Raw genomic sequence first — 27,210 nt, forward strand, 5'->3', positions numbered from 1 at the left:
TGCTCATGCACCTCTAACACACACACTCTATGGTTCACTGAAATTCAATTCTGTTCTGCATTTTAATTATATTGATATTTGTGTATGTTTGGGCATGTGTGTGTTTGTGTAGTCTCAGATGAAGATGAAGTCTGCAGGCGTCGTGGATGGAGGCTTGTTCACAGAGAGCTATTGTAACATCTGTAATGCCCAGCTCATCTCCGAGTCCCAGCGCACTGCTCACTATGAGGTGAGTCCGTCTCTGCTTGTACGGGAATGTTCGCACAAAACAAACAAAGAAATGTTGCCACAATGACTGCTTGGACAAGCAGATTCCTGCACTGTACCCTTCAAATGGCATCTCAGCCTTTTTTGTACCAATTTGGGCTTGTGCCGTTCTAAGCAGTGCTCATCTATTATACAGAGACTTAATGTAGCATGGTAATGCTAGTCACTTGCAAACAAACAAACACACACACACACTTTTTTATTTATACATAGCCTCCCTCTTAGCAGACTCCCAAAGAGTAATTTAATTATAGGCCATTCAATAATCAGCCTTGTGCATTAATTAACTAGAATGTGTGTGTGTGTGTGTGTGTGTGTGTGTGTGTGTGTGTGTGTGTGCGCATGTGCATGTGCGCTTGAGTGCATGTACTGGATTGAGGTTGTCCATGATTACAAGACACAATTGGGATTAACAAGCAGACTAATGAGGACAAGACCTTTATCTGGGGAGAATTAAGCAAGGACAACAGCCGTGTGTATTTGTCTGATGCATGTCTACCAACCAACCTCCGTCTGAGACACACACCGCCTTTTAGTTGTGCAGAGAAATGGGCAAGCTCAGTCAGTGTCACCCTTTATAAAAGGTCTCTGTAGAGGTCGGTAGCTCAAAGAGACGTGGCAACAAATCATTTGAATACAAGGAGTTTTTGTGTGTTAGTTTCAATGGAGACCCACAACAGGCTAAAGAGTGTTATCATTGGGCATGAATTATTGAGGCGGCCCGGGTTCTGGAGTCCTTCCCCACTCCACTGGCGGCAACAGGCCTCATGCTCTTCCATAAGTAAATACAACTCCAGTAGAAATACTCGTGCAGTTCAGCGGTTTAGTTACAATGGGTAGTAGTTGATAGCTAGTTTGAACTCCTCCAACTTGCTACTAAAAACAGAAGAAGAGATGCAGAGACATGCACATTCCATTAGAGTAGGGTGTGCACTGAGGGTCACTGCAGGGTAACCATGGAGACACAAGGTCCCACTTTTAGCCCATATCCCAGAGCCATCAACTGCATTACCATGTATACACCTATAAACACAAGCATATACTCAGCCACACAAACACATACTCACACAAGCGCTGACAAACTGAATTAAAGTAGTCTGACAAGTGAGGAGGCATGTGAGGTAGAGGGAGTGTGTGTGTGTGTGTGTGTGGGGGGGGGGGGGGGGGGGGGCTTTCTAGTCCCGGGGGCAGAGGATCCAAGCTAAGCACTGGAGCAGCAAGTACAGTGTCTTTCTTTGTGTCCTGTTCAGCCATGATGTATATTTAAACTAAACCACTTGACTTAACTTAACAACAAAACATAATGAAATGATCCACATGCTTAGTGGAAACAGTGAAGTAATTCCCTCACAGGGATCCAGTTCTGAAGACATCTGACACATTTAATCACATCGATCCAAAGTTTCATTTTCACCATCGATGCTTTTCGTAACCACATTCTTGACTTGTATCCCCGCACTCTGTCGTACAATAATGTGCATAGTACTCCATATATGAATTTTACTGCATATGTGAATTTTACTGCATAAGTGGCATGATAGATAAAGTCTCTTTGACAGCGTCAACACTTGCTTCTAAAAAATTGCACCAACAGTGGAATTTATAGATAATAATAGATGTTACAATGTAGAAAGGAGTGAAGGTCACCCAGCATACCAATATAAAAGGATTTGTATAGAGCAAGAATGCTGTGTCAACCTTGTAGACAAACACACAGCGCTGTCTCAACCCATACACATGCACTAATCTTTACCCTGCAGTCTGTCCAGTGACTTTCATTGTTAGCCATTAAAGTGACAGCAAGCAGCTTCAAGGACGGCTCAATGTCTTTTCTTATAAAACACACACAAACAGCTGGGTGACAATACAACATGTACAAATTGGTAAGCAGTAGAGATATTCCCATAACATTTCTTCTTTCCTGATACTTGAACTTATCGGCCGATACAACAAAATATCTATCTATCATATATATATGTTATCTTTCTCTGAAAAGATCTTCAACAACTTTATTTATTCAACGTTATCATTTTTAATGAATGGAGACTGAACACATCATAATGTAACTCAATAAAATGTATACTGATAAATGATATGGTGATGTGATATGGGATATATGAATTTTAGGATGTATTGGAGGCATTTTTTTATACTGGTATCGGCACAACTCTAGTAAGCAGCACAGGCACCAGGATATTATGGTTTCACTTTCAATGTAACCTGAACCTTCCAAATTATTGCCTCACTTCCTTAGGCACTTTATGGGCAGAGTGTCAATATATTTAACTCCCAATCACTTCCCCTATCCCAAAAACCTATTCAGGGCTCCCAGAAAGCTGAGGCTGGCCCTGGCCATTAGTCAACTAGCCAGGAGCAAACTGTCTGCTAGCATCATCAGCTGAAACTGAGATAAAAAGCTTGGAGGGAGTAGCCAAGGTGGAGTGGCAGTCATTAATTTGTTTCCACTTGGCTCACTTGATGAAATAAAACGTCAGTTCATTGGCTGACACCTGTTCTCTCTCTCTGTTTCTGTCCCTCTCTCAGAGTAAGAAGCATGCCAACAAGGTGCGTCTGTTCTACATGCTTCACCCTGAAGATGGAGGACCACCTTCCAAGAGACTGCGGCCAGATAACCCAGTATGCTCCCAGTGTGTGTTTCTGTGTCTGTGTTTATAGCATATGCTGTTAAGCTTTTTAGAGTGATTAATGATTTTAATAAACTGCTCTGCAGTGTAATCCCAAACGGAAGTATCTGATGGTGTTTGAGGAAAGACAATTAATTGCATGCTGAAATGTGTGAATTTTGATCATTTTTCAAAGTATATAGATGACAAAAACCTGATTTGGTTTGCCTCAGTCTTATCCTTTTCTGAGCCAGCTTTTGCAGCCAAACGCTCATGGGAATATTTGTGTGTGTGTCGGTCTGTGAGTGTGTGCTGCAGGTGGGTCATTGTGTCTGTATATTTCTCGAATCCTGTCCTGCAATTTTAGCAAATGCTGAGGTTGCATTTGTGTCCACAGTGAATTGATGGGATTCTAGCGTGAAGCACAACTAATATTCAGGGGTCGACTCAATTTATAATTTTTATTTGTGGGTCTTTGTGTCTGTATGAAAAGGAAATGTGAACGTAATAGACTATTGTGAAGAGGAATCATTACAATAGGACGTTGTGCCCCCCATTATCTGGGGTGCCTTGCCATAATACACACACACACACACACACACACATCGAATACATCGGTACACACTTTGAGGACACAGCTGGTGGAAAGTTAAAGCTAACTGACAAATCTAGCTGTGCCAGATCGAGAGGGAGATGAGAGAAGGAAGGGAAGAGGTGGAGCATCTCCAAACACAGTGTAGTGCCACAGCCAAGACCTGGAGCCGGAGGGCCAATTATCTCTGTACAGCAATAACCCTTCGTCCTCTACTGAAAGGAAAATATGAAATTCATGAAAAAAAATACAAAACTAAAATGTTTGTAAACGTCAGCAATGTCCGGTTGCACTTGATGAATGAGCGATTTAAAATTGTAAAACCTGATGAATAGAGTTTACTGCAGCAAGCAAACATCTTCAAAGGAAACAGATTAAAGTTATTTTAGTTTCCATCAATAACATCCAGCAAGACTAAAGCCATAGACTGTATGTAAGTAGTGGACAGAATCACAAGTGACGTCACCCATTGGTCTATGGACTGCCATTTTGAAGCCTCATTTTGGCCATTTTGTCTGTCGCCATCTTGGTTTTGTGTTACTGGAAGTGAAACAAGGTGGGTGAAGCTAAGTACAACAGAACGTGGTAAGATGTAAACACAGACAACTCCCAGACCACAATTTAGTAAATGAACATTCTGCTGTATGGAGGAAGACTTGAAACTAGAGATCATAAATGTTGTGTTTATGTTTACAATGTTTACATAAGTAATAAATCAAATGAGAAGTAGGGTCATTTTCTCATTTTGCAACCAGAGGAGTCGCCCCCTGCCGGCTATTAGAAATAATGCAAGGCACTGCCGCATTGGCTCATGAAGACATATTTGCTTTGACAGTGTCAAATATCAGGAGCCTGAACAACAAGGTGGGGTAGGAGTTATTGTTTTGGTCACATCTTTCCAGACCTAAAAAAAACAAGCTTGTAAGCTGTTCGGAATAATTTCATTCTGTAAAACTGAAATGAACCCTTTCTGTTATATTTACTACTAAACCAGTTGAACCATTTTTTTTTAACTCAAGCTGTGGACTTAGATTTAAAGAGGTGATACACGTGCACGAGACTGCAGACAATCAGGAAATAGGCACGTCAAGGACACATGGGCTTACAAACACACTGTGAAATATTCACACCTGCGTCTCCATCTGTCTCACTAAGTGAATAAGACATGACTCAGCCTCTCCTGTCTTTCACCTCATATGGGAAAGAGACACACAAAACAGACCATGTGCGCACACACACATACGGTCGTCTGCCGTACTGTGAGCACCACAGCTAGCAATTTGTTCATAACCTTTCATGCAGAGATGTGACATTGATTATCTGACAATGCTAGAAAAACTGATATAAGATCAACGGTTCTCCAGAGATGAAATTCTCACCGTATGATTTGTGATGAACGTTTTTTCTTTTATCACTTTCATCTTTCTTTCCTCCGAGGGGAAGATTTGCACATCTTTTCTCTGCACTTCATCTCCGTGTTTTTGCCCCTCTGTTCTCATATTGATTGACATGGTGCAGTCCGATGGGAACACCAGAAGCTGCACTTTTGCAGAGTGGATGAAAAGCCGGCGTCTGCCCAGTGTAAAATGCCGTGCCTTGAGATTTGTGTGTAGGTGAAAGTGTTTGTCACAGAACAAACACAGCAAGTGGGTCGTAAAGGTGCTCCCAGGTGAAAGGGGAGGGAATGTATCTATATTTCTATCTTATTCGCCAAACTGCTCTCTCTCTCTCTTTCTCTCAGTCTGTGCAGTTTTCCACCTGCAGAAAGGGCAAGAGATAACCAAAAGCTTTATTTCCCCTCAACTTTTATTCTCATCTAATGCTAAATTTTCACTGTCGGCCCTTTCAATTTACACTTTCAGCTTTTCTTCAAACTCCAAAAGAGAGCGTCTGTTTCCCTGTGCTGCTCCATGTGTATATTTAGCTATGTTTACCACAGCGCCTCGACACATAGCAGGGGGATAAGTAAGGAGGAGCGGAGAGAAAGAAAAACAGAAGGAGAGGAAGATTAACACGGCTAATTATGAGTCTATTGTTAGGTGCAGGATGAAGCCACCCAAACACAAAATATTATGCGATACAGGCACACAATCAGGCAGTGGATAAACAGGCATACATGCATCATGTGCACACACAAACACACTCAACAATTAGGTCACATGCAAATCAATCTCAGCAGATGTGTGAGATGCGACAGGTAGAGAAAATGAGGACAACATTACAGAGAGGGATATGGAAAGAGTAGGAATCTCAAAATCAAAGATAAAGAAACAGAAAGGTTGATGACTTCCAGCACAGATAGACGATGGAGGAAAGCAGTGAGTCAGAAATGCTGTTTATTGTTTAAAGTGGAGTGGCAGCTGTAATGAGCTGACAATTATTCATATGTCAGTCCCCCACACACACTTGAGATTGATTAAAACTTTCCCCGCACTGTCACTAAATCCCTCGTGTAACATCTGTCACTGAGCGACAGGATTTGTGTTGCCTTCTTTCAAGAAGATGCTTCTTTGTGTTTTAGCCCCATCACTGTCAACTGATCCTTTTACTTTCCAGTGTGTTTCGACAGGTGAGACCACTGCAGACTGCCACTGCGGCTGATTTTCCTCATCCTGGTACAACAAGATTTGAGAAGAACAAGATCTCAGCAGTGTTGCCAATGGGTGGGAAGAAGTAGACACAGTATGCAAAGAGGGGAGTGGAAGGAAAGAACAATAGGATGAATAGTGAAAGAGACAAGAGGGAGAGCAGAGAGCACACATTATCGTGGAGGTGGAACGGAACAAGGATAGATGGTGAGGAGGAAGCAGGGGAAGTGTATAGGTGAGATGAATGGATGGAGTAAGGATGAAAAGAGGAGATCTGTCCTCATGGGCACTGAAATATATATACTGTAAGCTGTTTTTACTTTACATACAAACACAGTCACACCTTCTCTTCCTTTTGCAACATGCGACAATTCTTCATGCGCTAATAAAGCACAACGAAATGAATGTGTACCAACTTAGAAGAAGGAAATGGCGTTACTTGTGGAAATAGAGGAAGGGGGTATGGGACATTTCCGAGCAAGCCTTTAACATGATCACAGCGGGGAAAGACACGGGGAGGAGAGGAGAGAAGGCGAGGCGGTGGAGGAGGAGAAGGGGTGGCGAGGGCCTGCCAATACAGATAAATATTTCATCCCACAACACAGAGAGTCACTGAGACTGGTGCCCAGAGGGGGAGGGAGGGAGAGAGAGAGAGAGAGAAAGAGAATATGAGAGTGAAGGCAAGACAATGAGCAAGAGAAGAAGAGAGTGAGAGAAAAAATAGAGAGAAGAAAACTGAAAGAGAGAGATGGGACAGCTGAGAGACAAAGCTAGGCCTGGGAGGTAAAGGTGTCCTTAACTCTCACATCCGCTGTCCGTGATGCTCAGCAGTGCTGACACACACACACACACACACACACATTAACACAGAGACACACAGCACGCTCCCACACTTAGATATGGTGTCGCAGACACTTTTCTATTATTGTCCTCTATTTCACAGAGACCGAGGTTCCTCTCCTCCGACTGTGGACTGACACCTGGACTAGAGGAAGCTCTGGTGTGAAAAGACGGAAAGAAAGATGTGCAAACAAATAGAAGGAATTCAAAATAGGCAGCAAGAGACTAAAAAAGAATTAAAGCCTGGATGAACAGACAGTAAGAAGGTGGAGGTTCAATAGGAGCAGAGAGAAGAAGAATGCAACTGGGGGAAGGGTTGTGAAAGTGTAGAACATAAAAGCTTGCACTGAAGGCGTAACATATTACCCGTCTTTGAAGACATATTTAAATTTTGCATTTTAAGCAGTCACTGTTTTAATTCATATATCTGGGCTGTCTAGCATCACAACCATATGTGATTGTTTTTCAGCAAGAGCTCAGTCCAAACCTGTGTTTATTAATATGCTGCAATATCAGCCTTCACCACTCTGACAAGTCTGTCCACAAGACTTTGAAGCAGTGGCTGCCAGGATTTACTTTGATTTAGCCACAAGGGCATCGGTGAGGTTTGGGACTGGCGTTAGATGATACAGCTAGACCTGGCTCACTGTCTGTCCTTATCCCTAATGTGTTGGATTGGGTTGTGGTCATGTCTTTCTCTTCAAACTTGTTTATTTGTGGGGACAGAAAAGGGCCTTCCCCAAACTGTTGCCACGCGCTGTTGTATGCTGTTGCATTTTGATTTCCTTTAACTGGAACTAAGGAGCTTAGTCCAAACCATGACAAACACTTAAATATGTGGCCCCACAGTGTCTCTGCTCTCTTTTGTTCTCCTGCTCCGTTCAGTTCAACACAACTTATTGTTTATCGGATTTTCAGTTAATTTCTCTCAACATTTCGTGTGCGTTAAGGGCAAGGGTTGACCGACAAATGCAACGCCTCCATCGATCATTACTGGCACTTTCGGGGGATTTCTAAAGATTATTGGATTACTGTCATTTTCCTGACACGCAGCCTACATAATTTTTGTTTTTTTCCCTTGAGATGAACAGGGCAGAAACAAACCGAAAAAGATAGATAATTATATGTGTGTGTGTGTGTGTGTGTGTTCTTGTGAATTTGCATGTGTTGTACATTGGTGTCAATCAGGCGGTCGGTCTTTTTGTTTGTGTTCCCTATCTCCCGTGGGGAGCAACTCTCCCTCATCATTAGTAATGAACGAGCAGCGGTGAAAGGGCCAAGCCACAGTCTCAGCCCAGCGAGACCGATGAATATTTGATCAGCCTTCCCTTTGCTTTGCTTTGTGTGTGTGTGTGTGTGTGTGTGTGTGTGTGTGTGTTTGAGAGAGAAACTGACAAAGCCCAGGAGGTCAGCGCAGAGTGTACAACTTTCCTTTTCTCATCTCCCCCTGCCTCCTCTCTCCTTTTCTCACCTTCACCTCTCTCTAATTCTCTTTTCACATCATTCCTTTCTCCTCAACCACTCTCTTTTCCTTTTTACCCCCTCACACTTTCCTTCCCTGTGGTCCATTTTTGGCTCATAAAAACCTCTCCCTCTCCGCCACTCGCTTTTACCATCTCCCCCTACTCTCCTACTGTAGGACTGTGCAGAGACAGAGGTGGACAGGAACAAGTGCTGTACCTTGTGTAATATGTTCTTCACCTCCGCCATTGTGGCCCAGTCGCACTACAAGGGCAAAACCCACGCCAAAAGAGTCCGCCTGGTGCTGGGGGAGCCGCCCAGCCTTCCCACAGCCATGACCAGCCCTACAAACACAGGTATCTCTCACCTTCGATCTGTCTCGCTATCTGGGCTTGAAGATCAAACTCAAACATCCAAACATGCACTGATTTCTTTTGAGCTGCAATGCTTTCATAGCGTTCCCACAGGAAAATGGTGTAACGGACCGTTGTCGATCCATGAACCGAACAATCCCATATTCAGTAAAGAAAATGCAATCAAGACATTGGCATTTATGTTTTCTGTTGGGCAAATTTCTTATATTGTTACATTGTAAACAACCAATCTGTGTTTAAATTAACAGCAACGCTGGTAACCATGGCATCACCTCAAATGATGAATGTACAAAGGCTCCATTCAGTTACTGTATGATGCATTCTGTCTCTGTTCAGTAAAAATGAACACGTATCCTCATCAAATGTAATTTAGGTAAGAAACTTAAATAAATGTGTCAGAAGGTGAGGTTTTCACAGCAACATAAATAGATATTAGAGAGTTCATTAATATCTGTTTAACTAGCTCTAAGCAGCTTATAATCATTACAACTAAGTTATAACTTATATTATAACTAAGATTTTATCACAATAAATACAATCTTTTATTTACTAATCCTTTGAATGATGTGATTTTATGAAGAAAAAAGCGTTAATATAATATGTAATATAAAAATTACCATATCAAAGGAAAAGGAAAACACTGACTATGGAGAAGTGGAAATTATTTATTGAACAGTGCAATACATTTTTTTACAGCCCTGTAGACTAGTTGTTATAACCAAACAACACAAAAAGGGATCTGTATCTATATGAATCACCAATGATTGGCAATTAGTATTGACGATAAACAAAACGGGATCAGGGATCTCTGGAGTTATATTTACTCCCTTTTTGTTTATCTTGCGAAGATTTGATTCATGATCCGTGACTCCAAGATAAGATCCAAACCGTGAGTTTTATGATCCGTTGCACTTCTTCAGCAAGGATATCAGCAAAAGAATTCAAGGGAGTTGAGTTTTGAGACACAAAGAGAATAGAGTATTCTAGTTTGTCTATGTCGTTCTTCTGCTCAGACTTGGTCAGACAAGTGAAACATGACACATATAATCCATAAAACATCTGAATTTAAACTGGGGGTTTGGTGATCGATCCTTTCATCCGAGCAGATCAATACATCTATTGGATTTTAATCATGGTGCTTTCACACAGACCCTGTCCTCCCTCAAGACCACAGTAATTAACTTGATCGGAAAAACACCCCCCCACCTCTACTTACTCACTACCGTGTAATCCAGATATCCAGGATTTGCAACATGTGTCACTGGACTGAGAATTATTATTTTTTAAAGTTCAAAGCATACATTTTTATCAGGAGTGGATTTGAAAAGCTTTAGTCACGCTTCAGTCAAAACGTCTAGCCTGGAGAATGCTAACACGCCAGAGGCCCAAGAAGTACAACTTTGAAGGTAAAGCACACAAGTAAAAAAATAAATAATGTATTAACAAATCAAGAGATCCGTAAATTTATATTTTCGTTCATGCTCTTGATTGTTTAAGATTAGCTTCTTTTTTTTCTTCTTTTTTTTAAGTGTCAGTGCTGGTGGCTCGTCTCCAGGGGAGCTTTACATAATGTGATTCAAATTGGATTCAAAGTGAAAATTCACAGAGCTATAAACACACAATTGCTACAAAATGGAGTGTTATGAATAATCTAGCCCCTGAGTGACTTTGTTAAACTTTGGCCTACTTTGGAAAAGTGTCACTACAGTAGAGCCATTGTCGTGGAGTTCTGTGGTTTTGTGACAGTGGAACCTGGAGGAAAAAGAAACAAGAGAACGAGAGCGAGAAGAGAGGAAGAGTGACCTGGGAGAGAAGAAGAGGATTTCAGGAAAGATTAAAGTCAAAAGGAGCCTTCATGATCACTCTGAGATGAGCGCTCTACAGAGGATGCACAGCTGAGCTGACAGGCTTGAGCGCACATGTACACACACATGCATACACACACACGATCGTCAGAAACATAAGCATAAGCAAGGGGACTTATGTATGCACATTTATATTGGACAGTCACTTACCTTTCAGGACACATGGGTACTAACACATAAGACACACACTCAAAGATACTGCACCAACCACAGTGAGGATAGAGACAGTAAAGAAGCCCTTGAGAGGTGGAATTCAAAGACTACCTGTGTTCCCTCCCCCTTTCACACATCACACACTCCAAACCACCTCCTCCTCCTGAACACTATCACGCACACTCCCTGTGCCCTGCTCCATGAAAAACACTTGCTTCTGCTCCAGTGTGCAGAGATCACAGTCATGGGACACGAAAGGGTGGAGAAACAAGGGATGGAAAGGAAAAATACACCCGAGGATCTCTTCTTGTTGCTGCTCAGCACGTGCTGCTCCAAAGAGCTGTCAGGGCTCAGGAGCTTCACTCATGCACGGGCACACACTAACGGGCAGGAATGCCGCACCAGAGATTTTAGGATGGCCTCATCTCTGAAATTAATATCACAAAACATGTAATGACAGTAGAAGGTTTACAGGGTTGAGTTTTGTAAGTGAGATGATCGTGTGACGAAGGCAATGTGAGTGGGTGTGGTTGGTGAGATGAGCGGAGACACAGCCATAGATACAGTAACTATGTGAACAGAACACGAAGACACATCAAGGTATGAGCAGCCAATCAGCGTGCAGGGCTAGAGTCTCGTCAAGACAGGCACGTACACCCCAACAATATACATAAACTAACACACCTCACACTCATAGTCACTGGTCAACACTTTATGCATGATTTTCATTTTATGAGCTGGTGGTTGTTGTGAAAGAAGTGGTATGACTCATTTGGGCCTTAAAGCATGAGTGAGTGGGCTTGTGTCTGCGATGTCAAAGGTTTAAACTGGCTGTAGTGTGGCTGTGTAGTCATAGTCGTTATAGCTCTACAGTCATTGACACGTTGTTCATGGAAAATCGACACATTTGGACGCGCCATCTGGCATCATGAGCTTTCTCACACCATTTGGCTGTGGACTTAACACCCCCTCATGTGAGCAAATAAACAGTTTGTGCAGAGAGGATTTCTTTGGTACATGCACTGTACCTTACACACACGAGCAGCCTATTCTGGAGCTTCATTCATACACACACACACACACACACACACACACACACAAGCCGTCACAAATTTTCTCAAGCATGGATTATGCATTCAAACCGCCACCCAAACACCCACATGCACATGCACACACTTGTACAGCACATAGACACGTACATTCGCAGTCTTCGCTGCGTGAGCCACAACCGCATCCTGTGGCCAGTTGGTTATTAATGGTCAATCACCATGGTAACCAGTGTTGTCATGAGTAACAGGTCACCTGGAAGTCTGCCCTTTTTTCCCTTCAATTCCCCAACAGAGAGGAGAGGAGAGGAGATGTAGTTAACAAAAAACATGAAGCAGGAAGATTCAGAGGTACAGTAGATAGTAGAAAGCACTTGCAGACTCGTCCCTAGAGTGCTGACGGCTTCCTCCCGACCCTTGTCTATGTTACACAGATGTGGCCTGCAGCAATCTATTGGTCTTTGCTCTATCCATAGAGCTTTCAGATGTACGAGTATTTTATCTGTGTCTGTATAAGAAAGACAGTGTGTGCATCTGTGTGAATATGAATCCATGCCATGTTGAAAATATTTTTTTATTTTGTTTCTTAAAACTCCCATTGCCTTTGATTGTATCTTAAAATGATCACTTACTCTCTTCCTTCTCTCCTCCCCTTCCTCCTTCTGCAATCCCTCACCCCCCCTTCACCTCCTATCTGTTAACTTCTACCCCCAGATTCCTCCCCTTCCACCCCGCTGCCCACAGACCCCGCTGGGTGCCCTACTCCTACCCCTGACCTGGCTTGGCCCTTGGCAGGGGTCGGCGGAAACGGCGGAAGAGAGGCCGGGAAGTACTGCTGTCTGTGCGGAGCCTGGTTCAACAACCCGCTGATGGCCCAGCAGCACTACGAGGGCAAGAAACACCGCAGGAACGCAGCCAGAGCACGCCTCCTGGAGCAGCTAGCGGGCAGTCTAGATGCCACGGAGAGCACAGGTCAGCCTCTTGGCCCCGAGCCCAACACAAGTGACAAGTGAAGGGTAGGAGGGGTGTTACGACTTTGTACAAGGAAAGACGATAAGGGGGAGCTCACATTCAAGATCTGTGGCAGTGGGGGTGGACTTCTGAAATGTCCATATGCCCTTCAATACGGTGTACATTTCACAGATGTTATCCTCAGGAAAGCCACACCATTTATTCACGGATAAAATTAGCACCATCAGCCTCTTACTGTAAAGTTCAGCTTATTCACATTTGTTCAAAAACATGGGTTCTATGTGGCGGACTCCTATGTCCTTGAACCCTAAATCTTTCCATTGAATCAGTCCAGAGCTTCTCCATTGGATCAACCCCTCTACTGTCCCACTGTTTATATATTCTGTAAAGAAGCAATGTTCCACAGATGGTTGGAATACATTCTTTAAATACAGAATTGTAAAGTTTTATCATTCTGTTGGAGTCCTCATAATATAAACATTACTGAATTGAATAGGGACTCCACCAATTGTATACGTCAAAGTCTTTCTCTGAAGTAAGCCTGTTAAAACAGTTGTATAACGTCAATTGTTGCTCAGAAGGTGTTTAAGAGACATTATCCAGATAGATCGGCTTTGGTTTGGTGGCTACAGATTTTTATTAGAAAGCTTACTTAACAATATCGGGGCATGTAGCTTGAAAAGTATGGGAGATTACCAGGTGTGGGTCAAACAAGAAGACGCTGTCGAGTTGCATTCTTGTGATTGTAGGAGATGATGCTTGACTCTTGAAAGTAGGGACGGACTAAGTCAGTAACCCGGCCTCTGCTGAATCAACTCTGACCATTGATTTTCAGATGCTCAACTTTATAGAAATGTAATACTACATCAGTAGAGTACTCTTTGAAATGTATTTACTGGGTGATCTCAAGGGTTGGAGCCTAAGCCAATAAAAAGTAAGAGCAAAGTCATCTACTCTACTGTATCACCACAAGCAAATATTGTCACTCCCTAATTCATAATTACATCTCAGGCCAACAGAAATGTTGACGCATCTTGTTATTCGTATCTGTTTGCAACAGTCTAACATTTCCGTGTCAATTGTCTGGGGTCACAGTCCCCTCAGCATAGCTGTGCTTCTTACTGCATTGCAATGTGTTAAACTGTCACAGATGTTAGCATGTTGCATATAGCATTCTTAGTGCAGTAGCTCAGGCAGCTAAATAACAACATATTACACACTATTGCTAAAGAGTGAACATGAGTCCCACACAGCCTGACAAAATCAGGAACTTAGGTAAATGATTAAAGTGAAATTGTTTCTTAATGTGCATTATTAATTGGTAAAATGGAGATCAGATTACAGCTATCATAGTGAGTGCTGGGTTTTAATTACTATTCTGTGTCTTTCTCTCCCCCTTAAGTCCTTTCCTCTCCCACACAAACACTTCCAAGTACAAATGAAGCAGTAAGACGATACTGATTTACATTTCATAGACACAGTTCAGCCAAAAGAGTATTCTAATGGAAATATTAATAGTCTTTGGCACTGAAAGTGCTCTCCCTTTTCCTATAATTGAGATCGGCCAACATCATCCTACTGCGTCACGCGGCCCAACATGCAACATTAGTGCGACACAACACCTCAACTGCGCACACATTCAAGTTTAACACTGTCGTATACAGCTACAGACAAATGTGAAAATCCCCTGAGAGCCGAAGCCACGCCGTTCGCTTTGTGCTTCAGGTGCCATGACACAAACCATCATCTCAAGAAGCCAATCATATTAAAAGCATGAGTCATGTTGCCGCCTACACTGGCTCAGAGGCTTTAAGTGGTGTCATGTTATATATCGTCCACCATCCACACACTGTGACCCACATCCCACAACCTCAGCTGATTTTGGGGAGGTTTTGACTCCAAATATCAGCATTTAACTACAGAAGACATTTAAAATAGTGACTATAAAATAGACACAGTCAGATAATTAAATACAAAATATGTGCACCCATTGACGCTCTACTGCAAAATGTATCCCGTCTTCTTTTAAAGTGCAATGAACTGGTTTATGTCTAAGTGAGCTCACCGCTGATGAGCTTTATTATATGTGCCATCAATCAAGTGTTTGTTCTGGTGCTCATTCCAATGCAGCTCCATTGTCAAATGGTGTGTGTGTTCTTCAGTTAGACACAATGCATCAGTGCAAGATTCTCACACCGGACTGGCTTTTATCACCACTTCAGGTATGAAGTCACAGGTGGGCCGGGTGTATACTCAGAGGGAGGGTCAAAGGCCAGCCTGCAACTGAGATAAGAGAAGAGGGGGGATGAGGATGCATGTGTCAGCCAAGTGCAGATTTGTCCTTGTGTCCTCCTTTTCTGGTGCGGAAACTGTTTTTTCTTTACACTCTTGTTTATCTTTACGTGTGTGTGTGTATAGCACTAGGGGCTACAATCTCTCGTGATGTCTCATCTGTCATCCTTATTAGCTCCACATGAAGCTCAGGTGAATTATTTACACACACAGATTTCCTTTCTTTCTAAACTATGGCTTCAGAATCTGCCTGGCATATTGTCTGGTTGCGTCCTATTGATGACACTGACCTTTACTTGTACTTCTCTCTTTGTCTCTCCCTCTATTTCCTGCTCCCGCTTTCACCCATTCACGACCAAAACATATCACAAAATCCCCATGACATTTATATCAACACATTTTATTACTCTTGTATTTTTCTGGTGAAATTGTGCAGACAAGGCACAGGGGAGGACGAGATTGTCGTTATTTTCCACAACTAGGTGCCAGACAAAACCCTTGGAGATGGATTATAGAGGTGGAAGAGGGAGTTGCAGTGGGGGTGGCTACAGACGAAGGATGGAGCCCGGCTGACTCGGCTGTGTTTTTACATAAATCACGACAGGGGTAGAAACCCCTGAAGACAGAGCCAGTGCATTGTCTCTTCTCTCTGGAGGCTGAGTAGTTAATTAGAAGCAGTGAGATAAGCGTCTAGGACTGGAATGTGTGTCTGCCTATGTGTGTGCGCATGTGAGAGAGTGCCTGAGAGAGGGTGAAGTACCAAAGCTATGAAAATTGTGTGTAATTGATGACTGTGCCTGAGTTGGGAGACAGAGCTGACCTGTGTTCCCATGAAACAGCCCTCACTGTGACCCAGTCGCACAAGCAAATCTAGCTTATATACAAACAATATATGCTGTAGGCATTGAAGATCCCACATATGAACTGAGTCTGGGTATCATAGTTAAATTTCTTTTGGTGTACTTACCGAAATGTGTCCTTAACATCAGGTATTGAAGTGTCCAGTATAAAATATAGGCTTGTTTACTTTTTCTCTCTATGTTTCCTCCTTTCAGAAGAAGAACTTCTTTTTTTTTACTAACTGTACACAAAAGTCTTAAAAGACGTTGCTAAACTAACCAATATCTTTATGTTAACTACGGTTGGAATGAATGTGTGTAGGAGAGGTGACCCGTTGTCACCCGACTCTGCAGTTTATCTATACGCAGCATATTCAGCTCATTGTTTATCCTGTATTGTCAGTGTCTGGCTTCACTCTCATCAGTATTGTTTTCCGCTGCTGCTATTTAAACCCTCTGAATGCTACCTGCACAACACCAATTGGCACACTGACACAGTTAGTAATTAATGCTGGTGAATAAGAAGTGGAGCAGAAACACACTTCCAAATGAAAGCTAAGGGTACATTGTGTCAGCTGCATGTGTAAATAAGGAACTGTTTGCCAATATTTTCTCCATATCATCAAGTGTATGTGGAGCCTATGTGAAAAAACAATGATTTACTGCTTTAAAGATGATTAAATTAGCAGTTTGGCCTATAAGTTATAGAATGTGTAAATTTCCCCAACTGGTATTGACATTTTTTACTGAAAGGTTTTGATATCAGTTAAACAATGTAGGCTTTATATTAGCACAAATCAATACATCATCAAACGTGTTCGCACAGCTATAACCAGCTTTAAAGAACGATCAATTGACAGAGGACAAACAACACAAGCTAATAAGGTGTAGCGTCAGCCTGAAAAATGTAGAGAAATCTGGACATCTTATGTTGTTTAGGATCGTTTTTTCTTGGTCACGTTTTCTGCTAAACTAATTGGGTCCTTCAAAGTGTTTTGCTTTGTAAAATTCCACTTGGATTCAATCCGACTCTCACCCTGTGCTCAACGCCTCTCTGCTATGGTATTTGTGATATATTCCTGTGAGACGTCCCGTCAAGCCTTTGCTGCAGACTGTTGGTTTTGATTCCATCTCAATGGGCTTCTTTTTGAATCCAGTTCCTTTTTAATCTTGCAAAGCGCATGGTAAACTAATGGTGGACCACAGCACAAAGGCTAAGAAGAGCTATGAAAACTATTATGCGTGCCTCCACTGTGAATAAAACTATATGAATGCCATATAGTGAGATTCTCAGTTGCAGTCATGGTTCATAGGGAGGAAGCAGGAAATAGAGTCAACTTTAGCTTGAAATTATCCATACTATCCAACTAGTTCACCAACGATGTTCACGCAACAATAGATTTTACAATCAGCAGCACTGACCCCTACCTGTAAATGCTTGAGACTCACAAATAAAAAGGCTGCAGTTGGAGTTTGGCACTGCATAGAACGAGCCATGAGCAGCATGCTCGAAATGGGTCATTATTGTTGTCTGAGCTGAGGCATTGTTACAATATATCAGACTTCTATCAAACTGCAGGAAGAACTTACATTTCTTAGCAACAAGGCTCTATATTTTTCAACATTTTCTGGAAACAAAATCTACTCATTACATTTTTTACCATACCATCGGTGCCAGAGGACTCTGTGCATTAACAGTCACAAACAGCTCCACACCCACTGCCACAGCTCATCTCACCCCCTCTTTTCTCTCTCCCTGTGTAATTAACAAGGCTTAGAACACCCTCACAAATACTGCTCATGCTTACAAAAAAAACACACATTCACAACCCCAGTGATGCATGCTGTCAGTTTCCTTGCATGCACACATTCAATGCATGTAATTAACATGGATTAGGGCACAGTGTTGTCCAATGCCAGAACTGCTTTATTAACCGAAAGCACAGAGTGTGTGTGCGTGTGTGTTCAAAAGACTGGCACATGCGCACATTTTCTAGCACACACACAAACTGCAGCATATTGTACATCAGTGCTACTCGGCCGGGCAGTGGGGAGGTGACATCAATCAGGCTAAAAGCAGGGAAGCTGCCTTTCTGTGTATGCACACACACACACACACACACACACACACACACACACACACACACACATACACACACTTAATTGTGTATACAAGAAAGGACCTCTTTGTGTAATCCTTGCAGCGGTATAGAATTACGAGGAAGAGAAAGGGAAGGATAACGAGAGCGAGAGAATCATTCCTTTCTTTTACTAAAGTATCTCTTCTCCAATTAATAGCATCTTCATTAAGAGAGAAAAGAACAGCTTTTTCTCTTTCTCTCTCTCTCTCTCTCTCTCTCTCTGTCTCTCTCTCTCTCTCTGTGTCACACACCCAGACTTGGTTAATAGCTCATAATAGATGCAAAATGTCAACATTTAAACCTAGACTTACTCCCGGCTACTAATTCAGTTGTGACTTTCTTGTAGGCTAAATGACTGTTTGTCCTTAATCACCTCTAAAAACAGGCAGAGTGACTCAGACAACGAGGAGTAGATATGCCACATTATGCAGCTCTATCCCAGTCTAAATGACAGACCCAACACCCCTTACTATAACATAACTTTATCAACATGCTTTCCCAATTATTGCAACAGAAGGTCAAAAAGGTGATCGAATACACAGACAACTCATACATCTCAAAGACAGGGATGACAGCAGAGAAAAGGGCACCCACACACAAGCGATCACAGCCGATTTCAGTCACGTCACCCAAAATTACACATTCATCAGAAAATGAAAATGAAAAGAAAAAAGCAGGCCGGGGGGGGGGGGGGGGGGCTTCAAGCAATTAGTTTTTGACTGTTTTGTCATACAACCCTGAAGTGTCAAGGTTGTTCATCTCTGATCTGAGTTCTGCGGTGGCGGCTCTGCAGTGTGCAAAATGAGAGAAAACTAAAATAGCACTTCTTTGCACGTCTGACAGAGAATACACAGCCAATTATGTCATGTTGCTGATTGGCCTATCTTTGTCGTAAGAGAGAGCATTTCCTCTGCCCTCATGAAAGAAAGAAGATTTGTGCTGCCATGCTGTAGTTGCTACATGTGTAAGAGGATGGTTTTTTTAGTGGCTGGATCTAAAGGTCATGTTTTCTCCTGTGATCGTTAAAGCCCAGCATGTATTTTATCTCACTGCTGCAGTGTGACAAGTCATTATCATTACCACGTCTCAGTCTCCTCCCCTATGTTTTTTTATACACATCTTTATCATTTGGAAAATTCCCCCCTTTTCACTTGTTCTCTCTACCTAACCCTCCTCCGCCTGCTCCTCTTCATCTCTCTCCACCCCACCCGGCTCTGTCAGTATCACCATCCTCATGCATCTATTTTTGGGTGTTCATCTCGACCACCTGCAAACCCTCTAATTAGTTCACATCTGTGTCTGAGCCGCACCATCTCAAGCACACATTCACTGATACAATACAAATGTGCATGCATGCAAAACCCTACACAGTACTACACATGTGCACAACCTACTCCACGAATATTTTCTTTGCCCTAGTGTCCTAATTCTTCTCTGTTAAAGTTAAAGTTTCAAAAGGCACTAAAAAGAAGAAGATGATCGAAAGATCTAAACATGTAACTGGCTTTCTGCTAACTATTATTCTAATCTACCATTTTTTCCAGACGCACTCTAATTAGGAAAATTATGCAGCTCTGTGGAATGTCCTAACTTGTCAGGTTTGTTGTGTTGTTGTTGTTGATCATGTTGGTCTAACTGCTTCTGCTGCTGATGAGCCAGATGCGATTTTTTTTCAGCCATACTTATTGAAAGTGCACTCATAGTAACCATGGTGCTCGTGTGTATGTCTCTCCAGGGCTGCGTAGTAGTTACTCTTGCAGTGTCTGCAGTGTGGTCCTCAACTCCATCGAGCAGTACCATGCACACCTCCAGGGCTCCAAGCACCAGAACAAGTGAGTACAACAACTAATGACTTGACTGACGATCCATCCATTCATCCAAAATGCTAAGAATGAGAGACTTTCTCAAACCGACAATCCACCAATCGCGTCCACTTCGTGCAGCGATTGCCGAGGTGTGAAAGTAGGCAGGTTTTAACTTCCCTCTTAATACATTGCCCTGGTGCTATGAAGACAAGCAAAGAACAAGCACTCTGAGACATAAGGGAGGCAGTGCGGTGCAGTCAGGAGGAGGCTATAATGACAGGCTTTTATTGCCTTCGAGTGCAGCCATTTGAAACATGTATGACACTTTTGAACTGAACATACAATCCTTTTCCTGTTCTTCCCTATATAGGTGATGTATATTATGTCTCACTACAGTCATCGTCTGATATATTATGTTAGTCAATTAATTGTTAGTTATGTTTCATGCATAGATGGCAGAAGATTCTGTTTCCGCCATGCAATCAAGTGCAAAACCAGGTCGAGTAAGAATGAGTTTTGTACAAACAGAGGGCTAAAAACACAAGACACGGTCGGCATGGTTTGTGATTATGATGTATCCAAACATTACTATTTTTGGATACATATTATACAATTATTATTCAATTATTTTGGAGAGATCATAGCCTTAGTATTTTATCTTGTTTGGTGGACTATGAAACAAGGAAGCGATTGAGAGACTGACAGTTCCACGGGGCAGCATTATATGTTGTTTATATTACAATAGAGAGTGTAGGGCTACATTTGAAATATCTAATGAGTGAAACAGAAAAGATGACATTCACTAGATGAAATACATTTATAATGCACATACAAGCGTGTGGAGCAGGCTCAGGCAGCATCACGGGAACAGGGTTATTTATTATAAAGAATGACAGTTGCACAATGAGATTATATCATTTTGTATTACTGATTTTAGAAAATGTAATCACAGCCAATGTGAATATGTGTGGAATATGAATGGAACGGTTACATTTCATGCATTTACCATGAGATGGCTCAGAGCAAGGTTACTATAGGCGCTGTTGTGGCGTGTGTGCATGTAAGTGTCTCTTTGTATTTACAGCAATGTAATTGACATTAAGTGTGTTATTAATAGAGTATTTGTTAGATAAAAGGTTGCTTGAGGATAGAAGTTTATTGTTGCGGCACATCAGGTGAAATGTCTGTATTTATCCGCCCTAAAGCACAACTTGTCTGAGCTGCACAAACCAAACAAGTTAAATGTTAGCAAGTGGTGGGTGTAGTGAAAACAACAATGGCAATAACAAGGATGAGAAAGGCAGAGAGGTGAGGAGCACAAGACACGAAAAGAAGTAGGATATATTTTCTTTTAGCAACGGGTAAATTCAGAATGCTTCTATACACTAGTCATAAGAAAGAGCATAGGCATATAATATGTATATGGTAATCATCATGTATTCTATGTTAGCTACATATACTCTACAGTGTGTGCTAAAAATAGACACTGGTAATACTATACCTTTTCTCCTGTTTGTTTTGATTTATATATGGACTACACCAAGAAGGAATTACGCATCAGAATGACTTATGAGTTATTCTAGACCGATAATGTTTGTTGTGTGTAGAGGGAGCATGTATTGTGGTGACGCTGTCCTGGGTGCTGAAACACAGCGGAGGAGATTGCTAGACAGACAGGTAGGGTTGGCTGATAGTACAATATGATTATTTTTCATCTTTCAATGGAATTGTATCATGATAAAATCCCATATCGAGATATTGTGATACACAATTACGTCATCTAAATTGATAATAACGAGTTTGCACGTTCTCCCTGTAGCAGTGTGGGTTCCCTCCGGGTTCTCCGGCTTCTTCCCACAGTCCAAAAACAACTAAAAAAAACTATATAGGATAAGCGGTTTGGATAATTTAATGGAATGTGGTTATTTCCTACAATTTATTGAATAAGCTAAATAACTCATTGTCCTCTGTGTGCAAGTGAGCATATACGTTCATTTTGTGTAAGAGCGATTGACACACTGGCCCCCTTCATCAAAGCTTTGAATATCATTGGCTATTTCTCACGGAAGCTTCGAAACCCTAAAAAAGGTAATTGGGAAAAAAACTAAATGTTTGTAAATGAGTTACACTAAAGCTAGAAGTGAGGTACATAAGTCCATACTTGTAAAATTGTGCAGAAAATGGCACAACCTAAGACATTAAAAAGAAAGTTTAACCTGAAACCCAACAGTCAAACATGTTTTCTCTTACCCAGAATGTCAGTGGGATTTGCTCAGGTGCAGAGATAGCAGCTCACATCAGTACAACATAACTTGACTCAAATTTGGTTTATGGTGGTCAAAAACCAAGTTCAATAAACACTTTTTGTTTGCACAGATTCAAAGATTACTTGACATACAACACAGAAGCTCATACGATCTTTCTTTCTTAGCAGATACACCATAGTTAGGTGTGGTTTAGAAATGAGCATAACAAACTGCATCATTGTATTCCCAAAGAGATGTTGTTGAGTTTAAGGAAGGACGAGTTTTTGTGTTTTTGGATGAGACTAAAGGTTACAGAAGTAGAAGGCACATCTCTTCAACTAACCCATACCACAAAGCAGGATACTGAATGGATAATGCAGCTCTTCACTCACTCTAAGTCAGCCTGGATGAGGGTGTCAGCTAAACTTCTAAAAAGCCTGATTGTCAAAATGTATAATACCTCTGCACAGAGGCTCTAAATCCCGGAAAAAGTGCCCCATAACTCTCTCTTTCTGTCAGTTATACTGTCGTAAAGCAGAAAAGAAGGCGAGGAGAGAGTAAGCAAGACTGATGGATACAAGGGAGACAGTATGCACCAGAGACAGAAAGACACGTTGTGTTGGAGACAAAGGCGAAACAAATGAAACAAGCTTAGCGATTGAAAGAGCAGGAGAAGGTAAAACTACATTATGGCTGAGACAAAATCTCCTTCAATTGAACTGAAAAGTGGAACCAGACAGATAAGGAGCAGATTTAGAGTGTAAATTGAGGTGAACCCAACCCAGTGTTGCCGACCGCTCCAGGGCTGTGCTGCTTCGGATGGAGAGGACGGATTGACGGGACATTGACGGATAGAGGGCAGCAAGAGACAGACAGACAGGTACCAGGGAGATTTACAGGGTAGGTAATGATAGGTCACTGGTTAGAAGTGGAGAAAGTACCTCATCCGCCCTATCAGAAAGGCTTATGGGAAGTATTCTGAAGTGGGGGAAGTTTGGTGGAGTGTGCAGAGCTTCAGTCTTATTATAGGATATAATACTGACATATTGTCACACAATGAGTGTTTGGTGACATCTTAAAGTAAAACAAGTATCATGATGACTTTGTGGGTAAAATGGGTTATCATCAAGCAGGAGATATTACAGGCAAGTTTGGAAAGAACTTAATAGCCCCAGTTCACCAAAGAAGTGGAAACGGACAACTCCCTGCACGTTGATTTCCACCCAAGAAAGAAAATAATGACATGTTCTTACAGTATATTGGAAACAGAAAATCAATGTGCGATATCTGTTCTTTCTGTGACATCAAGCATTTATGTGGGTCATCATATTAGAGTCATGTTTACTTGTATTGATGTTATGTTTTTACCTTGCTTCTATGTAGAGCACTTTGTAAACCCTGTTTTTAAAGGTGCTATATAAATAAATGTATTATTATTATTATTTTAAATGTAGTTTGACAGCAAAATAGCAATTTGGTTTGAACTAATATTGCCTCTCTATTTTTAATTGATGGATTTTGTTCAATTCTCTTGAGCAGCGTCTGCAGGATTGCAGACTTACAGTGTCCATAAAGTGTGAAAAAGTCCAAGAGAGAGCCCTCAAAGCACAAGCGATTTTACAGTGCACTTATTTTGCCAACGCACGCTGAATTCAGTTAAGTCCGCGAGGGTGAACATTACACTGGTACTGGAAATAAGTCTTGCCAGCTCTGTTGCACCGCTGGATCAATCCTATGGGAAAAATAAGATAAGAACCAAAGGTTCCACCTCATCGACCACTGAGGTGAAACACAAGACTGGTAATGTGTGTTAGAAACCGCTTCAGGCAAAGTCTCTCTTACTCACATGGCCTCAGCATCAATGTGCATCACATTTTAGCCTCTGCAACACAGGAGTATGTGTGCATGATATGATAGCAAAGAAAGCCCCTTTCACACTGGCTGCTGACATGGGAGTGTAAATACTCTCATCCACACACACAGCACACAAGCTCATGAGCACATACTTCTTTACCAAGTCTTATTATGGGGTGTTGTGCTGCAAGAAAATGGTGGTTTATATTTTCTAACAGTTAAGTGTATATGTATGTAAATGTAGAAACATGTGTGAGCACTTATGTGAAAGAGGCTATTGAGATTGTTCAGTTCATATCTTTGGGTTGTTTACAAGGTGGACAAGGCTTAGCTTAAGTTTCGCAAAATCCTCCAACCTAACTGTGTGTGTGTGTGTGTGTGTGTGTATATTTTTCTGGGTCGTGTGTGTTTTCTTTCACACTCAGGATGAGCTCTTGCTTGTGTAAGGAGCTTTCCAGAGGGGACGAAAGCACAGCTGACAGCGGCAGGGGATTAGCTCTCACCGAAGAAACATCTATGAAAAATTTACGTCTATTTATGCGTATATGTTTATGCGTGTGTGTGATGTTTGGCATTAGAAATGTCAGAAGAGGGACCAAGTGGGAACATCCAGGCAGAGATACTCAGGTGCAAGACAAAAATTTGTCACTGCAGGGCACAAAGGAGGTCTGCTCACAGTTAGTTTCCAAATAAACAGCTTTGTCCTTTTTTTTCATTTTTCATGGCAACGTTGAGGTGAAAAAGAGAAGTAAAATATTTATGTGGATCCTAACCGTGTGCGGACCTCCTTCGTTCCCTGTTAATAGAAATGCGGCATTGTAAAACAACTACAAGTTTCTCTCTTCTTTAAACAGCTGGATGCATCTATCTGCCAGTTCTCCGTATCTGTATCGTGCATCTGCTTCATACAGTCAGCTGCAGGTCATTTGAAACTCTGCACAGTCGCTACAGACTGGCTGTTGTAATCTGTTGTAATTGGACCTGTACAGGATGATGACAGAAGAGATATAACTAGATAAACTTGGCAGAACATTTTCACAGTTTACAGTGTGTTGCAATTATGCCAATGCACTTAGCTGGCATGCAGACAGGGTCACAGGTGGGAGGCACAGAATTGAACCAGATAGATGCATATTAAATCCCTTCTTTCTTTTCGAGAAAAAACTAATTGCTAGTTTGAAAAAAAAGGGACGATTGAAGAATGAACATAAGGCCATCAGAGAGGAGTTGAATTTTTGAGTTGAATCAGCCCTACAGCTGTGTAAAGATCTGATGCCCTGGTGACGGCAGGCTGCTCCCAGCGGGGGGGTGGGGGGTTCGTTCCCTGGTAAAAACACTAAAATACACCAATACAGATAGACGGTCGCTATCACACCCACACGCGCTCCTATTCCTCTCTGTTTCCAGTTCAACCAGTCTGGTGGCCTTTGGACCAGTTTGAGGTTCAGTTTCTTTCTCCTACATCGGCCAAGAATTGAAGAATTACATTATATCGACTGAGGCGATCGGAGCACTCAAATCCCAAAACATCATCATCCTGCTCTAATATTTAAAGACGAATCGACCAAATAACGCTTTTTAAAGTAACTGCGAGGAACTTCTTGATTCTATATATTCCTCCTTCATATATTCTGAGCATCACGGGGTCCAACTACACACAACTTCAGACAGAACGAAACTCCCATAGCACGTTTTTTACATAATGTTTAGTGGTTACAGCCGACTCTGGATCAGCAAAGAGAAAAAGAAAAAAACCTCATTGTCATTTTATCCAATTAGACATTTGTGTGAAATTGTCATAATGACATTAATTATTATTGCCAGGTCGGTTGAGGTCAAAGGAACCAAATTTTCATCATTGAATTTTTGCCAAATTGAAACACAAACAACGGACACAGCGTGGAGGATCGAATCCGCGGGTTACAACAGAACAGCGTCTTTCTCATCCGTCACAACAACACTACGAAGAGAGTCTGTTACGCATGATTGCGCGTTAAATGTACACAAATACAGCAAGATCCCTGTTCATGCACCACCCGTCTTATGTGAGACTAACTTGAGATGCGGCTCATTTAACATAAAGTGTGGAAAGGCGTAGAACATTTTTTTATGGAAGTATATGACGGTTGAATGCCATTTGTTACGCAGAGTTAGTGCTAAAGTTAACAATGTTTGACCACTCGCGAATCACCAATCCCTCCTAACTACCACATGAAGACACCGGGAGCTTGAGGACGTTTGCAGGTTCCTGGCAGAGTTGCATTCTTTACGGTAATTGGATGTTGAGCTGCTCAGAAACCTTCTTATGAATGCCCCAAAATTCTAGATTGTGGATCTCAAGTTTCACGAGGCTGTGATTATCCGAGAGGTCACGACAGGTCATGGTATACAGTGAGGTCAAGTTTCAAATAACCAGTCTCTCACGTGAATATCATTGAGCTCCTTTGATCCACAAGAGTCTCATCTTTCCATCAATCACAATTCATGTGATTACAAAACTGGTTCTGGGACCCTAGTATGCAGAAATATTCAGATACATCCATCCATTTTCAATACCGCTTATCCTTTCAGATACACCAATTTAGAATAGCTAAAGAAATTAAATAAAAGACTCGGAGAAAGGTCAACGGCCCTTCGTGAATGTGACCATGCTAGTCTGGTGACATGATACCAATATCTTGACAGATAAACAAACTACAAATTGGACTCAGTGTTGAGGACGTACCCCGAAACCCGGCTCTATACTGGGAACTGGTTCTGAGTTAGTTTTGTAGAGCGGGCTGCAGCTGCAGCCATAGTTATTAATAAGGGGAGCAGCCGTGTGGTTATTAATGGTTTTGAAGCTGCTCATCCCACTAACACCGCAACAATACTAGTGGGAGGGAGATGACCGAGGCGCTCAACTCCAGATACACTCCTCCCTGGAGGAACATTCTCAAAGTTACATTTGGCATTGAAATAGTCAACAATAATTATTTAATGAGTTATTGAAACATTTCTACTGATGCCGTTCAAGACTTTTTGTTTACTTTAGAATAACGAAGCAATGTTGTTTCTTTTTTTTAAATTTACATAAAATAATGAAAAGGAACCGATAAGAGTATTGATAAGGAAGCAACCCGGCATTGATAATAGTGCTAGTATCGATACCCGACCCTTGTGTTTCTACCTGGATTCTGTTTCCTGAGGTTCATCAACTGTAGTGACCAACTGGTCATCAGTCAACTCCCACAAAAATGTCTGCTGGTCTC

At 41.8% G+C, this 27,210-nt stretch overlaps 1 protein-coding gene across 1 annotated transcript in view; it reads left to right on the top strand.

The window, feature by feature from the left end:
• Window positions 1–27,210, top strand: part of zgc:171482 (zinc finger protein) — a 49,960-nt gene that overhangs the window by 13,978 nt on the left and 8,772 nt on the right. Inside the window, exons 2-6 of the mRNA XM_034552404.1 lie at window positions 113–229; window positions 2,812–2,904; window positions 8,551–8,728; window positions 12,525–12,782; window positions 19,790–19,886. Of these exons, the coding sequence (XP_034408295.1) occupies window positions 113–229; window positions 2,812–2,904; window positions 8,551–8,728; window positions 12,525–12,782; window positions 19,790–19,886 (743 nt within the window). The remainder of the gene's footprint in view (window positions 1–112; window positions 230–2,811; window positions 2,905–8,550; window positions 8,729–12,524; window positions 12,783–19,789; window positions 19,887–27,210) is intronic.

Source organism: Cyclopterus lumpus, chromosome 15, assembly GCF_009769545.1.
Source record: "Cyclopterus lumpus isolate fCycLum1 chromosome 15, fCycLum1.pri, whole genome shotgun sequence".
NCBI classification, from domain to species: domain Eukaryota; kingdom Metazoa; phylum Chordata; class Actinopteri; order Perciformes; family Cyclopteridae; genus Cyclopterus; species Cyclopterus lumpus.